The sequence below is a fragment of the Corvus hawaiiensis genome, chromosome 2 (genome assembly GCF_020740725.1).
Source record: "Corvus hawaiiensis isolate bCorHaw1 chromosome 2, bCorHaw1.pri.cur, whole genome shotgun sequence".
NCBI classification, from domain to species: Eukaryota; Metazoa; Chordata; class Aves; order Passeriformes; family Corvidae; genus Corvus; species Corvus hawaiiensis.
This window is the reverse complement of record NC_063214.1, coordinates 72217901-72236723: the sequence shown is the minus strand read 5'-3', so window position 1 is coordinate 72236723 and position 18823 is coordinate 72217901. Positions and strand designations below refer to the sequence as shown.

At 37.9% G+C, this 18823-nt stretch overlaps 1 protein-coding gene across 22 annotated transcripts in view; it reads right to left on the bottom strand.

Moving 5' to 3' along the window:
* Window positions 1-605: 605 nt before the first annotated feature.
* Window positions 606-18823, bottom strand: part of LMO7 (LIM domain 7) — a 132008-nt gene continuing 113790 nt past the window's right edge. For 6 of the 22 annotated variants that reach the window (XM_048295604.1, XM_048295617.1, XM_048295619.1 and 3 more), the window contains 12 exons: window positions 17749-17774; window positions 17336-17440; window positions 15464-15556; window positions 13751-14118; window positions 12042-12107; window positions 11653-11718; window positions 9919-9971; window positions 8103-8322; window positions 6916-7188; window positions 5473-5581; window positions 3640-3742; window positions 606-1342 (listed from right to left, as the gene is read on the bottom strand). In XM_048295604.1, coding sequence (XP_048151561.1) covers window positions 1320-1342; window positions 3640-3742; window positions 5473-5581; window positions 6916-7188; window positions 8103-8322; window positions 9919-9971; window positions 11653-11718; window positions 12042-12107; window positions 13751-14118; window positions 15464-15556; window positions 17336-17440; window positions 17749-17774 — 1505 coding nt within the window. In that variant the 3' untranslated portion in view covers window positions 606-1319. Of the gene's footprint in view, window positions 1343-3085; window positions 3133-3639; window positions 3743-5472; window positions 5582-6915; window positions 7189-8102; window positions 8323-9918; window positions 9972-11652; window positions 11719-12041; window positions 12108-13750; window positions 14119-15463; window positions 15557-17335; window positions 17441-17748; window positions 17775-18823 lie in introns of all 22 variants that reach the window. The other 16 variants (XM_048295601.1, XM_048295609.1, XM_048295602.1 and 13 more) reach the window with 9 other exon arrangements.

The window sequence follows — 18823 nt, the reverse complement described above, 5'->3', positions numbered from 1 at the left end:
GTGCCATATACAAGCTCACCACTCAAGAGCCCTCCAACACCTCCCAGCTTCCTCTTCCTTGGTTTTATCCACAAAATGCTCCCCCAAATTCCTCTGATCTACAGCCTGTGTTTTTTCACTGCTTCCAAGGATATGGACACAGAACGGTACGTAACTGGGCATGAAAGGATTTGGGGAAGCCACTGACCAAAACAATTTGGAAGCCACCACTGAGACATAGTGCACATTCCAGCTGTGTTTTCAAGAGGAGCAGAACCTAACCCAAAAATATTTTCAGCACTTCATTTCTAGCAACAGCAGAGAAATTTTGAGGAATGTCCACCTCTTTCAATTGTTTTTCAGGGATGAGCATCTAGTCTCACCACTGGTACTGAATGCTCAAGGGAAAGAGCATGAGGAACAGGATGAAAAAGCTGTACACAGACTTAGACATTGACTACAAAGGAAAAGAGAAAAGGAAGAACTATAGTTCTTGCATATATTTAGGTGAACAACTTAATCTTGTCAGAACAAATATTTTTCCCAAGATGAAATTAAAACAATTTTATATTGGCACACATTACCTTAGACATGTTTAGCTGAACAGAAAGGACAAAAACTTCTAGTAACTGCAACATCATATTTTTTATTTACAAATATATGGTAATTCAACAACCATTCTCCACTCAGTTTGCAGAGGAAAGAGTGATAGTTACATTTCCAAATGGGAAAAGAAAATTCTCTCCCTTAAATGGATTCCACAGAATATTATGCCAACACCACTGAGCAAACAGATTATTCTTTGTATTTAGGTTTCAAAAAAGCACATAATTTTAGAAACCAGCATATGGAAAGCAAAAATTTGTGTGCATTTAAATGCAGCTTCATATTAACCTAGAGAATTCACTTTCAGTATATGTCAAAAATAAAGACAGCAATTGCAAATATATATTTATATTAGCTATTTCTCTAATGCTCATTTCAGGAGCTTAGAACAAAATACCCTCTTCATATACCATTGGAAAGTCAACTAGTTGATTATAAGCCTCAAAAATATTTTGAAGTTATTACTGAAAATATACTTATTCTCTCTTGTGCTCTCAGTACTTGAAGCTGAAAATGTGAAAGCATTTTTCCCAGCTATTTCCTTACCGCAATTACTTTCTTATAAATAAAAATAGTTATAAGAAGAATACAAGGTATTGCTATGAAGACTAGACAAGCAAAAGTTACTCTTAGAAAAAAACACACATACACAAAATATATATATTTATAGATCTACATCAGCAGCAATCACCTCTTCTTGTATCTGCAACAGTGGCTTCATATCTTCTTTTGCTTCACATGGAGGTTGGTTGTCCAGCTGTTAAGGAGACACAAAAGAAACTTTAAGTTGCTGAAGAATCTTTGTGACAACAATTAATATTTTTCGGTTTTAAATAGTTAGAAAATGGTATGTCCAATACTTATTGAAAATGGGAACATATACTAAGGTATACACTCTGAATCGAGCAATCCAAATTTAATGAACAATACAAATTTGAGTTGAATCCAATTATAGCACTGCAAGTATTTCAGGCCAAGTAATATTCCACAGAACATGCACCTTACCAAATTCTTAAGAATTATTTTTAGTATTAGCACAGAGACAGAGTGACAGTTTTTCTAAATTTACCCTTCAGTAATGAAATTAAAATTTGCTAAATAACTGTAACACTATAAAGAACTTTTTTTTTTATCTTCTCTCTGCATATCTTTGTAGGTATCTGCCAATACAGTGGTGTTCCACTAGAGCGCTCCAAGTGTAAACCACAAAATTAACACCAAAATGTGCAAAAATATCACACCATAAAATTGCACAGTGAACATTAATAACCCCTACGGTTTATCAAACCTTTTAGCCAACATGTTCACATTCCAAACTAACAAATAATTAGCCAGGTTGATGTCAAATGCCAACTGTAAAAAACAGTAATCCACATCACAGGCCAGTGCTGTGCTGCCAATACATTTTCACTGCAGTAATTGCATAGCTGGTTTTCGTATTATTCGAATAGCTGATTCCAATTACTAATCACTAATTTGAATACTTTGTTCTGTACCTACAAGTTTTTAAAACTCCTGATTTTACTTGTATCTCATACAATTATGTTTTGAGGTGCCCACTGGCCCAAGTAGATGCAGTCTGAAGGGAAGGGATTAGAAACGTTTCCTCACAGATCAGCTCTGCTTCTGAAAGGCACTGCTGTGACTTTATGGGCTGTAATGTCAAAGAGAGACTAAATAGCAATTCATCCATAATAAAGTTACTTATCCAACTCATCCAGCAATATATCCCCCCAAAAGAAAAGACAGAGAGAAAAACAACATGAAAACTCCAGAGTGAATCTCATACATTTGGGTGCTTCAAATAGGAACACAGTCACTTCAGTGTAGTCTTGTCATCAACAAGGAGATACATTCTCCGAACATTAACTTAGACATGGTGGGATCCAGTGCCCTGGATCACCTCCAGATGGAAGGGAGCGATTCTCCTCCTCCTTCCACCGATCACAGCGGCATCCTTGCACTTAACATTAGCCTCTGTGAATGCGCTGTTACCCTCAGGAGGTGTTGCGCTTTCTGGATTTAGCTCAGGTACCATGTAATCATTTCTGTGACTTGTCTTCATGGAAGTCAAAAAGAGCCTGCAAACAGCAACAGCATCAGATGCAGAGCTTCTCTTTTCCTGAGCTAGGTTTCACAGCCAGCAGCTGCCCAGTTGCTGCTCAAACACCTTAGCATAAATATCCTGTTCCCTTCACTGCCTTCTGATCCACCATGAGAGAAATGTGCCGGGCTCATAAAGAAACACGGACATTTTTCCCAGGAAGTAATTCAGAAATTATTTCCCTTCCCTGATTTTTATCATCCTAGAGAATTCCATACTTGCTACATAAAAAGAAAGCCATATAAAACTCCTGACACTTATCAAATTAGGAGGTTGTCTACCATCATCTATGACAGCAGGAAAAAAGACCTAAATACCACTATACAAAGCCTTAACATCATGCTCCAGTAAATCAGAATTCTGCAAACCATAAGAAGGAAAAAAATTATACTGCACCTTTTAATTAAGATCTGTAAGTAAATCAATTCCTCCTGAACTTGTACCTAAATGAATAACCAATTATAGACCTATAAATCCAATAGTAATAGCATTGCAAAAAGAAACCAGCATTTGTGCCATCTGCACGAGATAAACTAATTGCTTTCCAGGTATGCATTAGGACTGAATTAAATACATATTTCAGCTTACTTTTTAAGAAAATGCAGACACTTTTTCAAAAAGGCTTCTCTGTTATCAAGACAAGCCTGTTTAGCACCTGACAGCTCCTTGACACCACTTTCTCAGATCTATGAAGGAAGGAAGATGACTATACCATATTGTCTGCTTGAAACTGCATAATAACAAGTTGGTAAAATCAACTATTGGTGAGTTAGAAGTTAGGAATGACTACTCTACAAAAGACAGAAACTGGCAATCAAACCTTGCTGAACCTATTCACTAACTTAAAGCTAAACATGAAAGCTATCAAGTGGCTCAGCTGTGCAAACACTTGAGTTTGTACAGCACAGAGAAGAGCTACAGTCATGCATGCTGCAGTTGGATTGCCTTACTTTTAAATCTGATATAGCAGTCGTTGCAGAAGAGTTTGTTGTTTCGGATCCTGACTTCAGCTCCAGAGCGGGATCCACCGAGGTCACATCCACAGGCAACACACTGTATCACACATGAATAATTAGCAACTCCTTCCAAAATACTGAGAAACAAAAATGCTGCTCAAAAGCAGCTCAGATTAAGCTCAACAAAGCTTGAACCATAACCCCACAATCACTAGAAGCAAATGTACAATGATTAGTAGATCAAAATGCAACCAACCCTGAGGAAATATTTTAAGGCAACGACTGGACAATGAATAGCAGAGATACACCAAGTAAGCAAACATAAAGCAGACGGTTTTTAGACATTAGTTCATTAAATCTAATTTGAACTTTGGTTTCTCTGAAAACTAAAACTGGTTTGGCACAAAAAAAATTTGTTCTCTACATAGACACAGGAATTTTGGCACAGAACACCTGGGTGTGCTACTTGCAGATTTCCATGAGGCACTACATGCTGTTGGTGTCCTCAGTCCCTTGGCACTCGAAGCAGCAAATATCCAGGCACTCCCAATTTCCTGGGTTTGCATCACCGAAACAAGTTCTGATTTGGAGAGATGGGGCTGATTTAATTTTTCTTGCGTAAACACATAAAGAGCATGACCGCTGCCATGCTAACATTAAACTATTTAGCTATGGTGGCTAAACATGTACTTGCTGTGAATATGAACCACATCTGGAAGGAATGTAATCCAAAACATAATACTCCCCTGACTGAACTTACCAAGGGCAGATAGTTTCCCTGCTTAACCAAGTAATGAATCTTTTGGATGGCACCCAGTTCAACAGCTCATTAATTTTCAGAAATTTGAAAAACAGAAACTTGGCATTTTCTTATGTAGGTTACGAGCTACAGGTAGATTGTCTCACACAGAATACATGTCCTGCAGAAAAGAGAATGGTGACTGATCACTATGGATTTGTCCTGTCCTGTCCCTCCTGCTCAGTTAGGCAGGACCAGGAAGAGCTTGGAGTCAATCTCTAGTAAAACTCCAGGTGATGCACTTGAGCTGGGCACAGAAGACAAGTGTTCGGAACTAGGCACAGAAATCTCTTTCTTGAAGTCAGGGAAGAAGTAGGGTCCAACAGCACCTCCAAGTTATAGTCTAATTCCTCATCTAGTCTGAGGGCAGGGGCACAGGACTGCTTTGCTGTCTTTTGCAGGCAGAAATTTGTTCTTTCAGCTCTGCAAATGTCCCAAGCTGATGGAAATCATGTAAGTAGGTCTAGGTCTCAGTGCTGGGCATGAGCTAGTACACTTAGTTTCTGACTAGGGCTGAGTAGCACTAAACACACCTTTTGGTTTTGTTCTAGGTATTATCCTGCCACGTTGAGCTCTTCCAGCGTGCCTTTACTTGGAAAGCACCAATGAACACTGTCTGCTAAGGTTAGCTTAGAAAGGATGGGTCATCTCAAATGATTCAATTGCCACGGTGCAGGCTGAGATTTTGTTTTTTTTTAGAGGAGCTGCTTTCTCTGGGAGAAGTGGTTCAGCGTTTTCTGGTATTTTGCCACATATTTGAAGAAGGAAATCTTTAATCTCACAGTCAATGTGCTCGTCTTACCTATCAAAGTCCTACTTGTTAGCTCTGACATTTAAGAAACACTTCTAGAGTTGAGTGCTGAATGCCTGCAAATGGGATTGCCTCATGGAAATATGCATGCACCACGCTGTCAAGAGTAGAAGGCAAAGCAGTTGATTAGTAAGAATCCCTGTGAGCATAACACTGAGTAGCCATGCGTGCTCCTGATTAGTTCCTGTTCCTTCACGATGTGACTCCCAGCTCTCACCTTAAAGCAATGTAAATGATAACAAAGACCAAGAGACTCAATGATCATGGCTGCTCCTTTGCCCAGAATGTTATTACAGTATGAACAGATTTTCTTCCCACTGACTGACCTAAATATAGAATGAAAAACCTTAAAAACAGCTTGAAAATGTTTAAAAGATAAAGAAGGGTTATCAAACACTTTTTGAGATTAAAAGTAAAAAACACATGGGTAAAAACTGGACTATTAGGCTGCTTAGGCAAAATAAACTGAAAATTAATGTTATTTAGAGTAGATCTGAAAGCTAGGGAAAGCTGAAGTGTTATAATTTAGATCAAATTTACATAGGAACAAGTTAAGAAATTCGGTCACATTCTTGGCATATATTTCATTGTATAAAATACTTTCTATAAATAAAAAGTGTACTGTTAAGTTTGGAGAGTAAGAACACAGATTTTGTGCTCCTGCCTTCTTAGTTGTGGGGAACTATCCAGAAGGCTAAGTTTTAGCAAGCACCCCTTCCAAGTCCCACCATCTGCACCTTGTTAGATAAAAGAAGGCTAGTCCTGAACATAAAATATTATGTTAACTCTTTGAATGTAAGCCATACGGAGGTCAGTTTCCATAGATCTACCAAGGTGTTAGCAAATGGAAGTGAGAACAAGATAAGCAAATATGGTCAAGAAGGTAATTTTCTTACATCATAAAGAATGAAAAAACTAGCTAAAAAAAAAAAGGGTCAATTTATCACTTAGTGCCTGAGAGTGTAAGAGCTAGTGAAGTAGTGTTCATTGTTGTTATATATAACACATGTAATTTTGTGTGGGATGATTCTCTGGAGTACTACCCCCAAGTTATTTTTAAAATGTTTCAAGTACATAAAACAGCAGAGTTATCTACCCTACCACAGCTGAATTCCATTTTTGTTTCAAAATATGTTGCAATTCTTGCTTTCTCCTCCTAGATTAAAATCAACATCCTACTCTGTAATTCTCCAGGGTCATGGGTTATGAGCATTCCTGAGTGCTCCTCAAGATGATATTGACCACATGCCAGGAAGTGGGGAGGAGAGACCAAGATGAGGGTCATAAAGCGTGGGTTTCAGGAATCTTTTGTTAAAACAAACCAAGGAAAATAAATGTCAGAAATGCCATCTGGAACAGGCTTTTGCTCATCATTTTGGTAACCAACACACAGCTCAGAGACTGCAGATTGATTATTCAAGTTCCTTTGTTTTTTTAACCAATGTCAAGCAGTGATGACAAACCTGGGGAATTTTCTGAGTGACTGGAGTAGGAAGGTAATACCAGCCTGTACTTCCACTGTCCCCTCCAGCCAGAAAACTCCAGGTACTTGCCAATGTTACGGGCAAGAACACTGCTGTAAGCCCAGCATATACACAAAATCTGCTCTTTAGTGCTGGCCCAACATTTGTACCTTCCCGGAAAATGGGCACCCACTCACCTGCTGCGTGTCTGGGACCCTGACTGGGAAGTAGAGAGGGGAGACTGAGCCCGGGGAGCTGTCTGGGATATGGAGGGGGCTCTCGCAGAGGTGGCCACAGGAGGTGCTTTGCTGGAGGAAGGAGTGCACATGTAGGCCCGGTTTGAAGTGGACACCGGGCGACTAAAATCTTGACTAGAAGACAGAGATGAAGAGGATGCAGACTGGTTCAGCCATGAGTGGTGCCTCCACGAGCTCATTCTTGGAGAATCAAGATTGTCCAAAGACTCCCCTCTGTAATAAAGATACAAGCACCTCAAATGTAAATGGCAGTACGGATGGAGCAACAGAGCTATATGCTGAATTGTTTAAGAGAAAGCCATTATCCTCACATTTTTAATATTTTCTAGGATGAATATGTTTGTTTGATGACTCTGAGCAATATTCTTCATGTACTGATTTAAAATGTACGAGTAGCAAATTATGCTTTGTGTCTAGCTATAGTTCTCACGGGAAAAAGCAGCCAAGGGAAAAGAGGTGGCACTTAACAACTACTTTATAAAAGCAAAACACTTCACTGCAGCCTTATCAAGGTGAACTGTATCAAAATCCACAGTACAGCAACAGACCTCAGATACCAGGTTTGTTTATGTTTTCTCCAAGGGATACCAGATCAAAAACAACAATCCACCCAGGCTGGATAGCATCACCCAGGTACAAGGTGTTGGCCCAATAACTAAACACTCTCCTGACTGATAACTCAGCTGTTTCCTGAGTGACAAATCCAACATTCATACACTAAATAAAGCAAAACTAAACTATCCAAACTTTCTGACATATTTCTGTGTTGAAAAAGGTATACTCCTTAGCCATAATAATTCATTTCCAAAACAGGTTGCCATGCTGAAAGTCTTAAACACATCTGTCAATTACAAGGCACACTATTGATTTCCATTGCTGCTATGCCAATCAAGAAATAAGCAGCTGAGTTATTTACAGGTCACATCCACATTCCTTATTTGCAAAAAACCTATTTAATCCCAGCTGTAATACAGCTACTTTCTTCTATCTATGCTACTATGCAGTTTACCTTACAGCATTTCACAGCCTCAATTTGTTTCTATGCTCTGTAATACAAGCTGAAGTCCAGAATAACCAAACAAAAATATTTGATGAGAGACAGAGTTAATTTTTAATGTGATTCCTACCTCCTCATACTACTGCTGTACAGACTAACGGGCTCCTTATGTATACTGGAACTGCGCTGCCTAATCCAGCTGCTGTCCGTGTGCAGGGATGTTTTCTTTCTCATTTCCTGAAGGATTTGCTGTCTCTCCAACTCTGCTGCAGACAGGTTTTGCTCCTTCTGAGACTTCTTCTGCGACTCACCCATGTTCCAGGACCTCTCTGAATACTTGCTCTGGGTACCTGTGCAGACAACATGTGCAAACATCAGCTAGACACCTCAAGGCACAAAAGCAGTTATCGTCCTGTCAGCACTCTGGCTTAATTCCAAGAGCTATTGTTCATCACACCATTCACAAGTTATTCCAGTTCCCTTTTACAGCTGGGTAAAACTTGTCAATGCATCACGACTAAAATTTTTTTGTTTGTATTTCCATTAATGTAGCCTTTTATAGAATGATTAAATACATTTTCCTTCACTTTTGAAGTGTATATGCATAGACATTTGTGTGCACACACTCCTCTTTTTAAAAGGGCATGACCTCTTTTAGTGCCATAATTTGGACTCTTCCTCCAATACAAACTGAACCATGTGTAAAATACGTAGTTAAATAATGGGATACCATCTTTCTGTTTAAGAGTTCATACTCTCTTCTTCTGTAAGTTGTCTCTGTTTACAAGAATTTCTTTCTTTCTTCAAGGCACTAAACACACTGCTTTATATTCTTTATATAGATACAAAGGGGAGAGGGGAATCTTTCAGATAATTTCTCTGTTATTTGGATTATGTGTTAACTATTGAGTCACAAGGAAATTTATGGAATAGATGGTCTTCAAAAATTTGGAAGGGGAAACAAATAAGCAATCTTTCTCCAATAGGTGTTGACATATCGGAAGGCAACAATCTTTTATTTCCTAGATCCAATACCTATTATTTAGGGTAAAAATAATTAGGAAAATTACTCAGCAATAAGTCATTCAATTGAAATTTCAATCCTTCCAAATGCTGCTCTGTCTATAGATTTGCTCTTGGATTTACTGCTATAGATTATCATTATAAAATACTGTGGAAGTTAACTTTCTCATTAGCTTCAATGACAGTGCTTTAATGTATGAAAGCAATATTTTTAATCTGCAGTATAGCCCCTAATACATCTATGTTTCTTTGATTGCTTGTGATTACTTTTTTTAACCATGTTTTAGACACACAAGTAGCTTGCAGGCATTTTTGACTGTAACGTATTTATAAAACTGGTTTCTTTGCTTTGCACACATTCCTCTAATATAACGAAAGTCATACAACTGAATTGGAGTCCAGGACAGAAGCCATTGTGACATATTGAGAGCTCATGCTCATAACTTCTTGTTCTGTTATTATTGTACTAACTGAAAATATGAAGACAAAAAGTTGTACTAAATACATTCAGCATCTTGGTATGTGCAGCCTTTTTTTTTGTTGACAGAGTCAAAGTATCAAAACAACATATACCTTCAATGACATGACTGCATGATTGATTTACATGAAATCTCATGTAAATACCAGTCATTAAAATTTAGGCATCTAAGAGCCATTTGTAACCACTGCTACTGATGTCTTCAAGAGGGCAGTTAATCATATTTGTCCTCAGCTTTTATGTTGACTGCATGATTTTCCTCTTACTGTTGAAAGTTCATCAAATTGGGGCACAGTATGAAATACAATGCAGCTATCAAAAAGCACTCTGAAAATTAATTTTCTTAGGGTGACTATATGTACACATCTTTTTTTTTTTCTCCTACTCTCCCCCCTCCCTCCCTATCCAAAAAAGTTAAATATAATGGAAATTATACAGTACTTACCATTTCTGATTGTGTTGAATTCATTCAGTTCTGTAGTTGATTTTGACTTATTCCTAAGGATATAAAACCATTCATTTCTCTACTTTAATTACAAGACCTCATTACAGACAAAGCTCTTATTGCAGATGATAGAACAGTCATCTTGTTTCTAAAGAAAAACAGTCCCTGTTTTTTCACCATTCCTCCTATCAACAACTTATGCTGTACTTAAAACAAGAGGCAAAAAATACCTAAAGACCAAGAGGATACTAAGGGAAAAAAAGGTCAATATGTCAATATTTAGATGTCAGTAGATAAACACCAATAAAAAGTTAAAATTTTGTACTGAAAATTGTCAGTGCTTCAGGTAGAAGGAACTGATCACTGTACTTGCTTCAACAAAAGCATGTAAAAAACTAAGTCCTTTCCTGTGTAAGTTTTGTGAAGACTATAGTCAGACAAAGAAGTGAGAACTTTCAGAGCAGATTTACAATTTATTTGGCTTCATGAGAAACTTAAATCATACTTCAGCAATGTTACTAGACTGTAAGCAAATCACCTCCTCAAACACTGCATGCAGATTGTTTTTGGAAAAAAATATTGTTGACTGATTATACCTAGCAGCATAATTTTTTAACAAGTTTTAGCCAGGAAATGTCATTCAACAAATGTCATATACAGGAAGACAAATGGCAAAAGATTGGTTTTCTGACAGTACAGAGGAGGAGCTTCACCAATACCTCTGTGCTGTATTATTTGTCTCAAGTAGTCCACCCAATTTTTTAGCTTAAAATAACTCACAAAGGAACAGAAATCCTTTGGTCATAACTCAAAGCTGCTACATTAATGTGTTTACATGTACAGCATTGGCTGCATAGCCACATTTTGAGGGATTCTCATCCTTTATCTGCAGACAAATAAAGCATAAACTACATCATGTCTTGCTTCCTTAAGTTCTTACTGTCTGTCCTATGGTGCAGACCCATTTTATTATTTATTGAAGAAGATGCAACAGCTTCATAGCTGCCTGTAGTGAAGAAAAAAAGCAGTGTCCTCCTCACACATACATGCAATATGTAACTATTTAGTGCATGCTCCTTCTGAAGTTAGATTTAGATCTTCCATTAGCAACAGATCCATTAATTGTACCTTGTAATTTTTGGAGTTCCTCTTTATGTAAGAAAGGTATACTCACTCCAACTATGAGAAGTGATCAAATACACCGTGGAAGTCATCTTTCAGAACTACTGTGAGATGTGATCCAAAAGAGAGGCTTGATTTGTAAAGTAAGAGATTGTAGCTTAAAAATAACTTGTGTAAATTACAAGGGCAACTATCTCTCTGATAAATATGCTGCTGCTGCCTCTTACTTCCCTTCTTGTTTACTCTCTCAAGTTGCACAACCCTAATTGGGATGACTGCACCTTAGTTTGTAGAGCACGCTATGACACAACCACCGTAGTATCTGAACTTGTTTTCCAGCCAGGTAAGTCTAGTACCACCCACATCACAGTCTTACTTCTCCCAGTAGAATCCCATCGACTAACTGTTGCTTACAACACAGCGTATAATTTGACAAACATTTGGCTGCTTTTTTTTCAGTATGAAAACAAGCCATAAAAACTGCAAAACACAGCAGCAATCCAAAGTATACATATTTAGCTGCCATGACTAAAGTTTATTAGAATTTTAAATGTTTTCTAACACAGAAATGGTGATGCTACAGTCGGTGTTGACATTCAATATCATATGTACCTGTCAGCAAATGACTGGCCAGGTTGCTCCTCAATGGTTTTAGAAACTTCATAACGCTCATAACGCCTATTGGAAAAAGAAGATACAATTATGTTCATATACAGAAAAAGACACACATAGACATAAATAGTTCTTAAGGGAAATATTCAAAAGAGATCCTTAAGGAAAAAGCCAGTTTGAATTAAACACCCCAAACAGTTAAAGTTCTAAGGGGGCTTAATTTAACAGTCAGAAATACAACTGATAAAAGAAGGCAGAAAAAGAAAAGTTGTCAGAAAAACTGGCTGAAATGACATTTTTGTGATGTGACAAGGAATCCAAACATAAGCATGCCAGAATGATTATTGCTGAAGATGTTTCAACTATGTATTGATTGAATTTCTTATTACCTGTCAATGAGAGGATGGCCAGCTCGATCCTCTATTGTTTTTGATACTTCATAGCGCTCATAATGTCTAGAGGCAAAATAAAGATAAAATACATCTTAAAAAAATTTTCTAGAAATTGAGCAAACAGTAAGTATACCCAGAGAAAACTGAGAAATTTCAGATGTGTTAAAAGAATCCTAAAGGCTAAGGTGCTGCAAAAATTACAAGCAACAGTATACAACAGTGATTATCTCATCCATTTCAAAGCCAGGAGGAAAGTTTTGTCCAAGCACAGCAGTTCTCTAAAAATTACATTTTTATTCTATAATATTGTGCAGGTGCAGTTTACAAACTCACAAAGTTCCACAGACAACACTCTTCAGCTGCCTGTCCCCTCCCTCAAAGCACTTTGCAGCAAGTATTATGCCTTTGCAGGCATTAATATAACATTTCAGATTTCAAGTCCTATCTTTGGATATCATCTTAGAGCAAATATTTAACACCAGATATTTTAAAGCCCAGTTTCACTGAACTTGTTCCTTTACTATTAAGCAAAACCACCCATGTTTAGCAAAACACATCCTTTGGCAGCAACCTCAGAAGCAATGAAATCCCCATGGACTAAAGAATTTAGATATGCAGATGTTACAGCAGCTTAATAAGTTACCGCACAAAGTCCTATAATCTTGCAACGGGGACAAGCTAAAACTCTAAAGTTACCCTGTTTCTGCTGCCAAGAAGAACCTGTTCAGCCATTGTAGCATTGTGTCTCTGCTTTGCTCAGCAGGCATATCAGCAGCAGTCATTTAGATTAAGTTAAAGTAACTCTGGGTCTTACAACCTCCTCTGCAAATATATGCAGTTTTCTTAATCATATTATCTTCTCCCAAGACTTAGCTTGTGTTATCTTCAGTCATCTCTTATTATATACATAAGAAAAGGAGAAAAACCTCAAGAGAAACCGCAATTCATACACAAGGCAGTAAGGTAAATGCAGACAAAATAAGGGAAAGTTACTGGTTTAATCTCCTGTAAAGGAGATTCAGACAGATTAAACTCCTGTAACTGTAGTCTGAAAACTTCTGGGCAAGAACACAAACTTGTGAACTAATAGGAGGGGATTTGTTTGTTTTTTAAATTAAGCTCTGAAGAAGATAAAGGAGATTAAAAAATAATCTGCAGTGGATATTTCTAACAGGCTATGATATGTAAGCCAGTAACTGTTCACTCATATACCATGATATCCCTCACTGACAAATTAACCCAGTAGTTAAACTGCAATTAAGATTTATTCTTACACTGTTGAATTAAAATGAGAGAGAAATCTGGAAAAATCAGTCACACATTTGTTGGAAAAGTGTTAACTTGGTATTTCTTCTGGAAGCCCGGTATGTTGTTGAGTCACTGGCTCTCAATTTACAGGCTTGTGCAGAATTCTTACAAAATCTTCTCCTTAAGTGTTTCAGATCATCTTCCATTTGGATTTACATCCCATTAAAAAAAAAATTAAGTAGGGTAATATAGCACTTGATTCATGGGGAAGGACTTTGTGTTATGCCTGATCCTTCTATCTTTTGAAAGAAAGACTATCATATGGTATTGTGCATCTACTGATTGCAGTATGAATCTTACATGAACATTCTTCTATACTAAGGACAGACACACTCCCATTAGAAATGGATTTGAATTTGCAGAAGGAAGAGAAAGTACATCCTATCACAAGTGCACACCTTTGGTACTGAGGCACCTCCACTGACACCTCCCTCTGCCTTTCTGCCTGCTGCCTCTGCTCCTCCATCTCTGCCTGTAGCCTCTGCTCCTCAGCATATTGCTGCTCCCTCTCTTTACGTCGTCTCTCAAGCTCCAGCTCTTGTTCCCGTTCTTGCTCAAAATGCCGGGTTGCTTCTTCCTGGATCCTCCCTTCCTCCTGAAGCCTTCTCCTTCCTTCTTCCTCATGCAGTAAGCTTGCTGCCAGCTCATTTCCTCCATCTCCTTCTCGCTCCTCTGGAGTATTTGCTTCAGGGCTTGCTCTCCAGCTGGACACAGGTGGAGCCTGAGAAGTGACGGATGTTGTATTTAGGGTTAGAACAGTCTGCTCCTGTAGCAAAGAAAAAAAAAAATCATGTTTTTAGGGAAGGGACCTCTTTTTTAACTAGATTGCTCACTCAGAAAAGTTTATTTATTCTATAAGGTAAGAAGGTATACAAATCATCCCCAGAACTTCCAGTGCAAGACACAAGGCACAGTTTGGTTTCACACTGTCCTAACTCAAGAGCTTCATTCCACACACCAGCGTTAGCAAGCGCCACAGGCAGCGCGGCCACAACTATGTGAAACATTCTGCTTTCTAAAGTATCTCTTACATGTCAAGCCATCCCTTCCCCACTTAAATACCCAGGGAAAACAAACCCTTCCATGATACCCAGCATTTCTCCCTACTATTTTGACTAAGAAACCTGAGACCTACTTAAGAGTGTATGCCCTAAGATATACACTGCAATCTATATCAGACCAATGAATTTCACATGAATCCTCATGTGCAGGAATCTCCCACTCTCTTCCATTCTCCTACCATTTCAAAGTCAAGCCTCAGATCTACCTACTCCATGACTCTTCTCTCAAAGATGAGAAAAGGCCTTTAAGTGGTCAAAAGATGTTTTAGTTGCAGGGAAAAAATAATGTTTATAGGGCCATCAAAACATCTAATTACAGAAAAAATACGAAATGGTTTACATTCTTGTACAACAAAGTCCTCTAACAACTCAAAAAACTTTCTTATTAACGTCCTAAGCCTTAAATTATGGTCTACTTATTAATGACTCTGTAAACACAACTGATCTAGCTTGGATGCTTCAAGCAGCACTCAGCAGTAAAGAAGAGATACCTCAGACAGTTCCCATACTCAGGAAAAAACTCGTTCATCTTCCCACAAACAACAGCCACAAAAGTCAGCATCTACAGAAGCTACACATATTCAGTGTTTTAAAATATATGATTGGAAATCTGAAGCTGATAAATGCAAATTTATCAGATGAACTGTCTGCCAGTAACCAGCCAGACACTTATGAACATGCTTCACAATAAAGTATTGAAGCAGAATTCCAACAAGTAGCATCAGGTGGTAAATAAACAGCAAAAGTGATCATTTATGATCACAGTAATTAATACATGCTGTGACTTTTTGCCAGCTTATTTTTGTTGTTAGTTCTCTAACTAGCCCATAAGGAAGAGCAAAAAATTCAACATATCTCAAAACATACCACCTACTCTTTCCATTCCATTTTTGCAATTTCTTTCTACCGAGTCATAAACAACAATTTATTTTCCAAAATGAGAAGATAAACGACATAAAAAGCCTAATTATTTGCCCGCTTGCATGCATCTAGTATAAAGGAAAAAAAGCCCTCATGAAACTAGTTGGGGAAGCTTTACTCACAGCCTACCTCATCAAAATACTTGGAGCTCTCTTTTTCTGCTTCTTGCTTAGCTCGTAGCCATTCTTCCCTCAGTTTCTCTTGCTCTCGTTGGTATTTCTCCTGTTAGGTTAGATTGAAGTTAAACATGCAAACAAGAAACATGATTTTTTTTTTTATTTTCATTAAAATGTACAAGTGGAATTTAATGTGTTTTTTAACAGACCAAACAGACCAGAAAAAAACCATCCCTGAGCTCCACTAGAATATTAGGTCTGCCACAAATGAAATCCTGGCTCAAATACAATCCAAAGGAGTTCTGTAACTGAATTTTGAGAATCCAGGCTTATTACACACTAAGTCTCACAACAACCAGCCTCATATCTGTAATAGTCCCTGTCTTCCAGTGTAGTTAGCATTTGAACAAAAACCTCAGCTATCTAAGGTATTTCTGGAAAAACAGAGTGGCTGTATTTAACTTGGAATTAGGCACATTAATAAGGTAAATATAAAGAGATTACTAAGTGAAATAGTGAGCAAGAACTCTAATTCTTTTGAAATGTTACCTAAACAAAAACCAATTTCTGGACCTTGAAATTTGTCTTATGACTAGATTTGGTATGAATTCAATACACTGTCTTAAAGCACTGCTCAAAACACACAGTAAATGTTTTGGTGGTTTTGTCAGTCATCACTTTTATCTTGGGAAAAGCAAAATATTTAAGGATGTCAAAAGTATTCCTTCTAAGATGCTGGAAATAAGCAAAGAAAGACTTTTTGTTATTTGAGAGTTCATTACTAGGATCATGGGGAAGAGAAAGATCATTATTACTCTGGTCAAATTTATCACTTCAGGACTAAAAAAGGAGAAACAAAGAAAAGTCATGACAGATGGCTGAGTCTGCTCTCAAGAAAGGGGACCCAAGGTTTGCACTCTTTAAAGCCATCTCCTCAGGTATCAAATGGAACATCCAACCCATAACAGAGACCACAGATAAGTTTAGGAAGGTACAGCTGCTGCCTTGCGGAGTTTACAAGCAACAAGGAACAACGAAACATGAAACATTCAAAAAGCAACAGAGCTTCTGTGCTTGCACTTTGACATCAGAGTTTTCTGTTGAATACTGCAAAAGAGGGCATGTACAGAGTAAATGATATTCGTTGATGTCTCTCCTAGCCATCAGACAACAAACTTGAATTGAGTTTGCAGAGATGTGTCTTGCTGAATGTGGTTGAATGTGCTTACACTTCATTAAGCGGAGCTCTTTGCAGAGACGTATGTTTGGGGTTTTTGTGCTACCCTAACACTGCAAACAATGCCCCTTCCCTCTGCAACACTCCCCTCCAGCTCTAGCAACTGGTTATCAAGGTGGTTTTGCATTAGCAGGTTCAGCTTTCTGACTCACAGAGGTCCTGGGAACCAGCCTGATTCCAACTGATTAGCTGATTGCTAAATAACAGGATTCTAGCAGGCTCCTACGCATGGTATTTTGCTGCCTCCTCTTCGTACACGAATACAAGGCTGTATTGTTAATTGAAGGTAAAACTCAGGCTAGAGGCAATTTCCTTAAGGGGAAAAAAATACAATTCATATTCAAAATGAAGACCCCTTAGATCTTCCCTTATCCTTTAAATTGTGTTGTCATTAAGAAGATACCAGCCCTGTGAAGATTGAGCACTTCTGGCTCTAGTGAATACACACTGTGGGTTTGATGTTCACTAAAACATTGTCCTCTTTTTTTTCTGAGTAATTCCTACGGTGTGCAACTGTGCAGGCCAGAAAATGCACCTGAGAGTCTCCCCCGGCCATCAGAAAGAATTGCAGAAGTCCCATGCTACTTTTCCCTCCTTGTTGCTACACACAAGGGATTGACAGCCCATGATTATGGAGATTAATTATACCTGCAATAAACGGTCCTGCTCTTTCTGCCATTTTTCCTGTCGTTTTCGCTCTTCCTCTTGATCCCAAACCCGACGACTAGGAGCGCTGATGGATGGGACTGGGAGCTAATATAGCATAGAAATGAAACAATATTATCCTCATTCCATGAAATCAACACTCCACATTTTAAAACTTTTTTTTTAAAGTGAGAAACAGAAACCATTACCAACACTAGAGCTTTATAGTGACAAGGACATAAATTAGCCTTTTCTTAAACAGACAGAAAGCAACCATTCCTTGACAAAGCAAATCTTAGCCAGTACTCACAGATCTGATCAACATTTTAAAGCAGTAGAAAAAGCAATAGAAAGTAGAGGTCTTCTTGAAAAGACTAGGATTATACAACTAACTGTAGTTCACAAATAGTACTTACATCAGGCATTGCAGGCTCTGGGCCTCCTGGGAGATTTGGAAGGCAAAAAAGAGAAATCATTAGACCCATACACAACTACTGCAAGACTTGTGTAACTGTGGCAAGTCAGAGCTTCAGACTAATTTTTGCTTCCTTAGTAAGACATGCTTGCGTTTGCCCTACTGAACTTTCTCAAGGGCAGAATTTATTAGGTGCTTTCAACTAATGTGCAGAATTGTTTAAAAGCTTTGCATGCTTACAAGTGCCATCAGCAATTCCTTGAATTAGCAGCACATCTCCCACTGTAGCAATACAAAGGTTCTTTACTATATATCTCCTATTATTATTGTGAAATCCAACTGTTTAGCATGACCAACACCCAGAATGCTGCACAAGGGTAGAGAAGCTGCTCATTTACTGGCATGAATTAAGAGCAACTGACATCCACTTCTCTATCTCAAAACCATATATTTCTGCTTTCCAACTTTCCTTCTTTCCTACTTCCACAAGCACACTTGAATTCAGTGAACTTGTCACCATTCACCACAAACCTTTTGTTATTTGAGGCTATCACACTTGGCCTTAATCTTACTCATCCTGTGCCAAGATGATTATTGGAGAGAGATGTGTATTATGCTAATATATTAAAAGCTGAGAAAGTGGGGAGAAACACAAATTTAAGTATAATTATTTCTTAAACACCATCACTATTTTTGTTTGTTGACAGTGTACTTGTTACCTAGCTGTCCAAATTTAAGTTTAAAAAAAAGCATGAAAGAAAAAGCTTGCAACAATTTTCTGAAGTATAATCACATGAAGTTGAAAAAAGATCAAATTTAGGATACAAAAGACTCTAATGAGTCACAGGTTAGCATCCATTCTGTATATGCACAATTTTGTCTTCACTGTCAGATCTGAAGAGCCACACCGAAAATCAGGTAATCAGCTTGATCTATTGCAATTGTGCCAGGAAATATTAAAGGGAAGCATAGACAACACCTGTTTTTCTCCCTTCTTCTCTCACCCCTGTAAGCTTATGCTGAACTCCACAGGAATCTTTAATGTAATTGCAAAGCTAAAGTGTAAAAAGTTTAAA